The sequence below is a fragment of the Daktulosphaira vitifoliae genome, unplaced genomic scaffold (genome assembly GCF_025091365.1).
Source record: "Daktulosphaira vitifoliae isolate Bord-2020 unplaced genomic scaffold, ASM2509136v1 Scaffold_1, whole genome shotgun sequence".
NCBI lineage: Eukaryota > Metazoa > Arthropoda > Insecta > Hemiptera > Phylloxeridae > Daktulosphaira > Daktulosphaira vitifoliae.
In genome coordinates, this window is record NW_026099572.1 from 189,499 (window position 1) to 200,586 (window position 11,088).

The 11,088-nt window shown below is 24.6% G+C and overlaps 1 protein-coding gene across 1 annotated transcript; it reads left to right on the top strand.

Annotated features, from left to right (window-relative positions):
* Window positions 1–2,485: 2,485 nt before the first annotated feature.
* LOC126895908 (uncharacterized) lies at window positions 2,486–9,228 on the top strand. The gene is made up of 6 exons (XM_050668239.1): window positions 2,486–2,564; window positions 2,662–2,715; window positions 2,984–3,037; window positions 5,160–5,322; window positions 7,642–7,884; window positions 8,736–9,228. The coding sequence occupies exons 4-6, from the start codon at window positions 5,163–5,165 to the stop codon at window positions 8,852–8,854; spliced, it is 522 nt and encodes a 173-aa protein (XP_050524196.1). The 5' UTR covers window positions 2,486–2,564; window positions 2,662–2,715; window positions 2,984–3,037; window positions 5,160–5,162; the 3' UTR covers window positions 8,855–9,228.
* Window positions 9,229–11,088: the final 1,860 nt, after the last annotated feature.

Genomic DNA, 11,088 nt, shown 5'->3' on the forward strand with positions numbered 1-11,088 from the left:
AAAAACGCTTCGATAGTATTTAATTTTAAAAAATTGGTACATTATTACAAAAGCTACATGATCTGCTATTTCCTTATTTATAGCCTGATTAAGATAAAGTATGTTGAATGAAAGAGGGACATAAATATTGTTTCTCATAATAAAATTGTATTGATCCATACACTTTTCAATAAGTTAAAGCATTATTGAGTTAAAAATGTAAAATATAAAATCGTAAATTTTCACACAAAATAGCATTGGGTAACTGTTTTCACCATGAAGACAATATAAAGTCCGAATTTTTTTTTTTTTTCTATGATAAAGTATATTACATTAGCTTTAATTTAAGATATATATAAAAGTGTCAGACTTTCATGAACATTTTCAAAGGTTAAGTTGAAAAAGTTAATTTTTTGTGAAAAAGTTGTCATTTAAAATCCCCCCCTGTGGGCAGGTTAAATGTCAGATTTACAAAAAAAAATATACCAAAAATTAGGTAAAAACATTATGCATCGATAAAAAAAATTATATTGATTTGTTCATTTTTGAAAAATTATGGCAGTTTAAAGTAAAAAAATTAAAAAAATTTCGAAAATTAGCGATTTTTAAATTTGTAACTTTTTTGGAGATTTTCCCCATTTACGGGGAACGAGAGAAATTTTTTCAATTTTTGAGGGTAATGTCTTCGATTAAATACGATTTGTGATCTTTTGACGTATTGTTGAAAGAAATCGGTCCAGTGAGAGCTGAGAAAAAATGGTAACAGATACAAAAAAAAAACAAAATAGTAAAACCAATACCTTCTTAACTTCTTATTATAGCTAAAATTAATCAGTTAATAACAGTTTTAGGACGAATAATTTTTGAATTATAAGCAATTTAATACTTTTCCCACATAGCAATGAAATATTTTTAGAATATTCCTAGAATATTTATTTTTGATAATAAAATATTTCTAGAATATAACCAGAATATTTTGAAATATTCTCACAATGTTCTCAGAATATACTTTGGCAGCGAATATTACATTCTCACAATATTTTAAAGGTATATTTCTAAAATATTATAAAAAATATATTGTGACAATATTTTTTAAATGTATTAAAAAAATGCAAAAAAGTAGACCGGAACGTACCCCGTACTTCAAGCGCATTGGACTCGTACGTTACTCATTGACCCACAGGTTGCTATGATCGTAAGAGAATAAAAAAGGCTATTTAAGCTAATTCAAATGGTTATTTGTCTGTTAAGTCATTTTTACTGTTTAAAAAAATTCAAAGTAAATACAACTTTATATTCAATTTAGATTAGATTCATATAATTTTCTTGAAAATCGGCGATCCCATCACCATGATTTCTCCTTGTAAGTTATAAATTGACTTTTATTGTTGATAATATAGAAATATATTCTAACTATAATAAAAAATCTTTTTAGGATTTTAAGTTTCACAGGACAATAATAAGATATAATTGTGCTGATAAAACTAAAAAATTTTTAACTCGATAGGCCTGCAAATAATAGCAACAAGGGTTTTTTACTATCCCTAACTTACTTAGCTTAATTGAACTAAGTTAATTAAAATTGATACTAATTAGAAAAAAACTTATTAAGGATTTAGGAATATGTATATATAATACATAAGTATTATATAACAAGATACCAATAACATCCATAGATATAACTAAAGTGAGAAAAGAGGATGGCTTGTGTCTCTTAAGTTACCTCAGTTGGCCAACAAGATATATATTTATAATATTTAAAAAATTATACGGATAAAATATTCCAGAAATATTTCAAGTTAAATATTCTATATATATTTTAATTAATATATTTTCATAATATTTATAAGCAAATATTTAAAAAGATATTTTTTAACCATATTGTAGAAATATTTTTTGTGTAATATACTGTATTTATTCTCTTTAATATATTCTCAAAATATACATAAACAAATATTTAAAAAATTGTATTGTGAGCATATTATGAAAATATTTCAATAGAATATATTTTTTATTATATTTATGAGATATTGTCACAATATTTTATTCAAAATATTTTAAAAAGTATTTTGTAAGAATATTTTGACAATATTAATATATTGAATTGCTATGTGGGATAGTGGATATGTTGCACGGGTGGGTCCAGTTTGTATTGGTATATCTACAATGAATACACTAACCACATTATATAATTCCTCTTTATATATCAAAATACATGTAACTCAATCATTAATCCTTTTAAAGTTGTAATATTCATTACAACTAAGTATCATATGTTGCAAAGCTATTATTATTATTATTTTATAAAATTATGATTATTATTTAGTGGCTTAGGTACCTTCCTCTGTACACATATGTGTATAAAAGAAGGTAAATGATTAATATATAATAATAGTTGGTAATTTGTTATAAAACATGATATATTAGGAACAGTTAATTACTTTTTGTATATTTCTTAGGATGTAAAATTATTAAATACTGAAATTGTTCAACATACATACTTTTTACAAGTTCATATAAACCTTGTGAAAAATACATCAGTAAAATCTCAAATACAATTTTCTTTCAGTATACAATTTTATATAGTTAAATATGTTTGATATACAATCGATTTTTACAGTTTCAAATATCTATACATTTTTTAATGTTATCATATTTACAACAAAAATAAATGTTTTGTAGAATGGTGGACCAGCAAAAGATTTAGAAACTGATATATCCGATTCTTCAGATGAGGTGAGGTATTACAGATATAATAAAGAAAAATTGTTTAGATTTAATTTCTACACTGGAATTATTTAACTTACACATTGTGTAAAAATTAATTGAAAAGTTAAATTTTTATGATTCATTTAAAAAAATCTCATGATGATATGGATTTAAGGTGTAAGAAATAAGGGATAGATAGATTTAAAAATAGAAAAGCATAAAATAACTAAGAATATAAATAATATTAACTATCAATTTTTAAAGTAGTCATATTAACAACTAAAATGTTTTGCAGAATGATGAAGTACCAGATAATTTATTACAAGAACTTCTAATTCCTTCAAATGAGGTGAGATGTTACATATATTATAAAGAAATAGTTTTTAATTTAATTATTTAATATACAATTTTGTTGTACAATAGAGTATATACAGGGTGATTTTTTTATCATAACCCACTCAATTACTTGCAGAATAATAATAATTTAAACATTTTTTTTTTCATTATCTTTCGTTACACATTATTCTTGAATTTTTAACTATTTAATACTTTTTAAGTTCATCCCTTATGCCTTGGAAGGGGGTCAACTTTGTTTTTTTAAATGGTAACACATATTTTTAATTTAATAAAATGTTTGAGTTTTTAATTTAATAGTAAATGGCATTTGAATTTTTAATATAACTTAATTCGTTTATTAGATATAATCATTTAAAGTTTCAAATTTTTGAATTAATATACAGGTATAATACACAAGGGATTACAAATATAGGTAGCTAATTGGTTTTTTATAACATCGATATTAGCAGGTACACAGCATTGTTATTATCAATTGTAGTAAGGCACATTGTTATGAGTTTATAAATACACTAACTGACAATACAGAAAGTATATCTATTGATAATCATAATTGATAATAAACAATCCGTGACTGAGACAGCAATGTCATAAAAATCCAATTAGCTACCTGTATTTACAATCCCATGTGTATTATACATGTATATTAACTCAAAATTTTGAAACTTTAAATGTTTATATCTAATAAGCTAATAAAGTTATATTAAAAATTCAAATGCCATTTACTTTCAAATTAAAAACTCAAACATTTTATTAAATTAAAAATATGTGTTACCATTTAAAAAAACAAAGTTGACCCCCTTCCAAGGCATAAGGGATGAACTTAAAAAGTATTAAATAGTTAAAAATTCAAGAATAATGTGTAACAAAAGATAATGAAAAAAAAAATTTTTAAATTATTATTATTCTGCAAATAATTGAGTGGGTTATGATAAAAAAATCACTCTGTATACTGTAAGTTTTTATCATAGAAAATCTTCTGAACAACTTTAAAACCAGTATTTTTGTAGATATTAACATTTAAAAATTATTGTTGGAGATAATGTGTGAGTTTTTATATTTTTATGAGTAGTAATTATTACCTTTTCTATAATAGTGCTAAAAAGGTGTTATTGATCAGTCATATTTTTAGCTATGACATTTTTGATATTAAAAATAATTAAATAATTAAATTATTTTTATTAAAAGTTTCAATTTAAAATACTCAAATTGATATGGATTTAAGAAGTAAAGATGTTATATAATTATTTGTGATTTGTTAGTTGTAATAGAAATGTTTATATCAGGCGTAGTTTATGAATTGTAAGGGACTGGTTTGATACATGAGTTAATAAATGGTTGTTTTGAATACCCTAAAAGGCAAAAATTCATTAGATGATTTTTGCTTTATTCATATACAGAGTGAAACGGATCTAACTGACAACTCATATAACTTATGATTTACATAACATTTTATACTTTTTTTTTTTTTAATAATTTTTTTCAATATAGAACTATATTTAAAATATGTTTTATGTTATTTTTCGCAATTACAAAAAATATTTTAAAAATTAATTTTTTTTTAAGATTTTAAGATAGCCATTTTATAGATAAGTTTTAAAGAAAAATTTTGACACCAAAAACTCTTATTTTAATTCAGTAGTAACGTTTATACAGCATTTTGAAATTTGTTAAATTTTGATTTTTTTATACAATTTTCCTATTGTATTAAATGTCAGTCCATATTATAAAGTACAGAAATAAACACTTATTACATTATTTACTGTTACCAGTACGCGATTTCTTTTACATGAAAATTATTAACATTTGAATAAGCATTTATAATTGACATGAAAAAACAATTAGTAGTATAATTCAAATTATTAAAAAAATTATAGAAACATTGTCTAAAACATGTTGAATTTTTAATTAAATAATGTCATATATTATAAATTGAAACGTGAATAATAGTAAGTAAGTGCATTTATTATCAAATAAAAAAAGGAAAATACATTTAACTATAAAATTACAAACATATCATAAATTAATTTTTTAATTTTTAACTTTTATAAATATTTATAAATTAATTTTATTAATTGTTTGAGACCAATAAATAATTTGACATTGAATTTTTATAGGAAATGTATCCCATAGCGTTTTATAGCTCACAAGCAGCGTTCAATGGATATAAGGAATATGCTAATAATAAGGGTCAAATTAGTGCTTTAAAAGTGTTAGAAATTGCAAACGAAACAAATGCTACTGATAATGAAAGTAGCATTGAGATTGACGATTTAGATGGTAATTGATATTTAATTATTTTTATTAAATTTTTATAAAGTGAAACAGATCTAATAGCGAACTCTTTTAAATATATATTCAATTAACATTTTACTGTTACTTTGTGTCACATTTCGGGGCCGTTTCATATATATCCTCAAATTCAGTATTTCTACAAACTGTTCTTTAAAAAAAAAACAATTCAAAAAAATATAATTATCGAGCATTATTATAGTGTATGCATTGAAATGTATAAAATAATATAAAACAACATTACATAATATTTTTAATTTATGCATTCTTGGACTAAGTCAATATCATATTTTTATCATTTTGTTTTCATAATTGCAAAATAGCCATTTTCTAGCAATTAAAAATTTTAGGACGAGTAGATACAAGTATTTTTAACACATAGATTGGAAGTATGTAACACCAACTCTCATTTTATGCATTAAAATGCTCAACAAATATAATTTTTTTAAAGTCATTTGAATACATAGAGTGAAGATATTTAATGCGATAATTTCTACCGCATATTTATGTCTATTCCAGACATAAATATATATCAGAATCAGCTGTATCCACAATAAAAACTTGCATACCTATGTATGTATTTTATAAATATAATTATAACACGATCCGACCTGCTACTGACTCAGGCAACAGCGATCGCCGCTATATTCAACTAATGACGTCAAAATTAATATTACCAACACCATGAGATTCGTTGATTACAAAAAATCATACAATCCAATTGATGGCCTAAAACTAAAAACTTAACTTTGTGTATTACACACTATTTATTTACTGAACAATAAGCAACCTATTGGCCGTTCACATCTAAGATAACCGGAGTGAGTGATATTGAGGTATTGATGGTATATATTCAATATTGTTTATATGCTAAATATGCATATATATGTTACAAAATACTAAAACAGACAATTTCACAAAAATATAGAAAGAAAATTTATATCTATAAAATAAGGTAATTGTGATACGAATTTGTATTAAACTAGCATATCAGTATGCATTTTTGGAACATGTATGAAATTGTCTAAAACTCCGAGCCTTGCTAATAATTAACCAGTCGATATTTATCGTTACATTTTGTGTTAAAATTTTCGATTTTAAATTTTCAACTTAAAAATGTTATAACTTTTCGAAAAATGTATGTATCAGCACAAATTTTTTTTCTTCTAAATATATTATAAGTACATATTTCATTTGACATACTTTTTATTAAAATTAGACAATTTCCCCTCATATAGGGGACGTTCAAAACTTGAAACATTAAATGAAAAATAAAACTTTTTCAACTGAACTTTTTTTTTATAATGTTATACGTTAAGACATAAAATGTTATAACAAATTATATACTTTTTTTTGATTTATTGAATGAAATCATTTTTTTATATTTACGAAAAATGTTAAAGCAAATAAATTACGTTATATTCAATCAAGCAAATTATTTAACAAGCATTTAATATCCGATTAAAATTTTAAATCGTACAAATTTTCAAATTAATAAATATATACGAATTATATAATTTAACATATTCACATTGAGACAATTATTATAATGGTAGTGTTAATCACTGTCAGTTACTGTCTATACTTCTAAGTTACAACTTTGGCGCGTTCTCACTGTGCAAAGTTTTTTTATTTTTTGGTTATTTACTTTTTTATTATACTATCTGTTGACTAACTTTCAACACGCGCGAATATAGAATCATCTGGTTCTTAAATAATTTTTGAATAAGAAATTTCTATTTAGAAAACAATTAAACTTTATTTTATGCTTAAATAGAAAGTTTGATAGAAATGTATAAGCTTTATTATTTTTAAAAATTTAATGTTTTATTTTAAGTTGGGAGTCGGAAGGAAAATCAAATTTAAGTACATTGTTACAGGCATTTAAAATTCAAAAGACTATATTTAAGTTCAATCTCCAAGAATCTCAAATTTTATTTTGCTTAGAATTTTTAGACAGGATAATTTACTATTCATTAATTTATGGATAAAAGTACGTCGTTATTTAACCATCTAGAAGCCAATGATTCTAAATCTAAAACAATTAGAAAGATATCCTGCTGTGGATATTTGTGTGTCAATATTCTAAAAAGCGTCGTTTGATATTTTCAAGTTTTCAATAAAATTATTATGATTAGTATTTTAAACCACTGACCACGGAAAAAAAGTAATACAATATTTTATTATAATTAATGATTTTAAATTCGAATCAGTGTCGAAATATTACTTGTAATTCTTGTTAAATTTTTATTGTGATGCATAGTTTAATATTCTGTATTAGCATACTTTTTTTTGGAATTTTCTTAGGTGATGAAATGATTAATCTCTCAGAACTTCTTATGCTCATATTTAATAAGATGAAAAATTTTGAAGAGGATTTTAACACACTATTAAGTAAAGGTGATGAAAAAAATAATGGATTTGTGTCCATTGAGTATGCAAAAGAAGTCTTATTGAAATCCCAATTGTTAGGTGGCCAAATAACAGGCAAACTCCTTGACAATTTACTCAAAAAGTATACAAATGAGAATAATCAATTCAATTACTTAGGTAATATATAATGAAAATTGATTACTTTTTGCTAATCTAGTTTAAAATTAAAAATAAGTTTGAAATATTAATTTAAAACTAATAAATATTAAAAATATTTAACTAAAAAAAAAGTACAAAATAATCGCATGTACGTTTACTGAACTGAATAATATTTCATTATAATTCTTGTGACATAATTATCTAAAGACGTTTTGTGATGTTATTATTTAAGCAATAGTAACACTTCGGCAGTTAACATAAGTTTTATAACAAAATTTGCAGTGGCACAAAATCTCAAGTTTAATTAAACTACACTTATTTTGAAACATTATTGTTGCCTCCTTCATATTAAGTTATTTGTAATTATTTATATTTTTAATAAGTTAATGGAGTGTCAATAAATGATCAGCTACAGGAGAATTATTAATTTCTCTATTTTTATGTTCCAACCTCATCCTATTTTTTTTTTTATCACTTTTTAGTTCATTGTATAATAATTTCGGTTTCCAATACTTAGTTGAATTATATAAGAAATTTTGCTGCTGATTAAAAATCTGGCTTTATATTTGTTTCATCGCATATAGTTTTTAAGGTGACTGGTAGTGAATAATGGATGCTTCTTTTTTTATATCTATTCATTTTTTGATCGTACTTTTCTTCTGACTAATATATAATATGTTAAAAATTATTATTGGTCCAAAAGTATCATTATCATAGTTAAATCATTATTTAATGAATAAAAGCGTATGTTGCTATATAATGAAAAATTTTAAGCCTTGTCAAACGTAAGTGTATTAATTACTCTAATTTATTTATTTTTAGATGTACTCGTGTATTTATAATAATATTAAAACTTCATTTCATTTCAGAGATGAAAAAAAACACATTAGATAATGCTGGAGAATATCAATCTGATGTCTATTCTTATAATTATGAGAAAAAAAAATGGGTGCGTAAATACAAATATACTCCTACTTATTGTTTATAAAAATACAATGAAACTTCATTGATATTATTTGTTCCATAATATATTTTTTTATAAATGTTTAAATTGATTTACATAAATTTATATTTGATTTGTAATATTCATAGAAAATATGTATCGTATTAATTGTCGTATTTTATTACAATTCTATGTATAAGTGTCGATAGAAATACATAATCAAACATATTATGATTCTAAAAAAGAACTCTAAAATATATTTTTAGATAACTAGCAAAATAAAGTTGCAAATAATGTAATTTGTTGACAATTCTTTGCTATTTAATGCTTAATTAACTTTACTTAAAACTCCCTTTTCATACTAGTATACCTACATTGATGATTTTTTTTTTTAACTCAATCTTTATGTTTTATTTATGAAAGTTCAAAAATCAGAATAATTAGTATGAATGTATATTATTTATTTAAATATAATGTCTGTTAAATAAATCTTTGTCTTTTTTTTATTCAAAATATTTCATAAAGCTTTCATTCATTATAAATTGTATGATGATAATTTTAAAACTCATTACGTGTTCCAAACCCGACAGTGCAACACGTGTGTTCATTATCGCGTTATCGCTTTTCAAGCTCCCAATAGCATATTGTCTTTACGCACACTAACAGGTAGTATGGCTTTTTCCGTTTAAAACCAACTTAACTACCAAATGAATCTTAACAAACTGGGCTTACAGCCCAAACAAACGCTCTCAAACAGAGCCCCCCTAACAAATCAAACTACAAACAAAAGTAACACTAACAGTCCTAAAACTTCTAATGCATTAAACAAACCAAAAACAATAATAAATTCTAAAATTAATATCCCAATTTCCTACTCAACTATTGTAGATCAAAACGATTTGCACGATGCTCTGCGCTCAGCCACTTCCACAACACAAATACCAAGTACCACCTCTTCCTCCACTAAAACCACGACCTATTCATCTTCACAAACTACTCAAGATAAACAGCCCAATCTAATAACAATTATAATTTGAACTTCGCCTTAGCAACGTCAAATGTACCTAGAAGAGAACAGGCTATTGTATTACATCCGATTGACGGACTATTACTAAAAGACTACATTATCGCTATTGGCCAGATATCTCACCTTCTAATATCATATTTGTTTCTAAGATATCAATTGGTCGTGTATACATTTTTTTAACAAGCAAAAAAATATTAAACACCTTATTATAAAGAACAAAAAATTTAATAAAAATAAATGTACACGAAATACCTATTCGCAAACTACTCAACCCAACCAAACGAATAATCATTTCAAATGTATGCCCCTCCATCCCTAACCAAGTAATAATAAATGCATTGACTAATATCAATATAACACCTATATCGGAAATTAATTATTTAAAAACAGGAATTAAAGAAGCGGGATATGAACATATATTAAGCTTTCGTCTTGATTGAAGTCTTTGACTTCAATGTCATGTAAAAATAACACAAATAACTTGAACCAAGAACCTAAATAATATAATGAACCAACAGAACAACTAATGTCACCCATAGACGATACCGCTGATATTCTGGAGAACATCCGGCTTCCCAACAGCCCACTCATGGACGAAGATCTTGACAACAATCGGATTGATTGAGCGGACCTTACCGAATATCCGACACTTGACAAGACGGCCCTCTCTAAATATATCGCTTGCAAGGAAAGGGCGCAATCTAAAATACAACAATACAATACTAATATTGATAATAACCAAAAAAAAATCAATTAACAACGAAAATAAAAAACCCATCACAGGGGGGTCGCGGCACAGTGGTGTCGTGGTATAGTTGGATCAAGTATAATGATATCTGACAGTGATTAAAATCACTATCAAAAATAAACGCTTCGATGCAAATCTTTAGATAGTGTTTAATTTAAAAAAAATTGGTGTTTTATTCCAAAAGCTACATGATCTGCTGGTTCCTTATTAATATCTCGATTAAGATAAAATATGTCGAATGAAAAAGGGTTTATTAAAAAATATTATTTTTCAAAAAAAAATTATGTTGATCCTGTAATAAACAAAAAAAAAAACGGTAGCACAGTGGGGTCGAGGCACAGTGTGGACGAGGCATAGATGGGACAAGTATAGATGATATCTGACAGTGATTAAAATCACTATCATAAAAAACGCTTCGATGCAAATCTGTAGATAGTGTTTCCTTTAGAGAAATTGGTGAAATATTTTAAAAGCAACATGAACTCTTATTTCTTTAATTATATC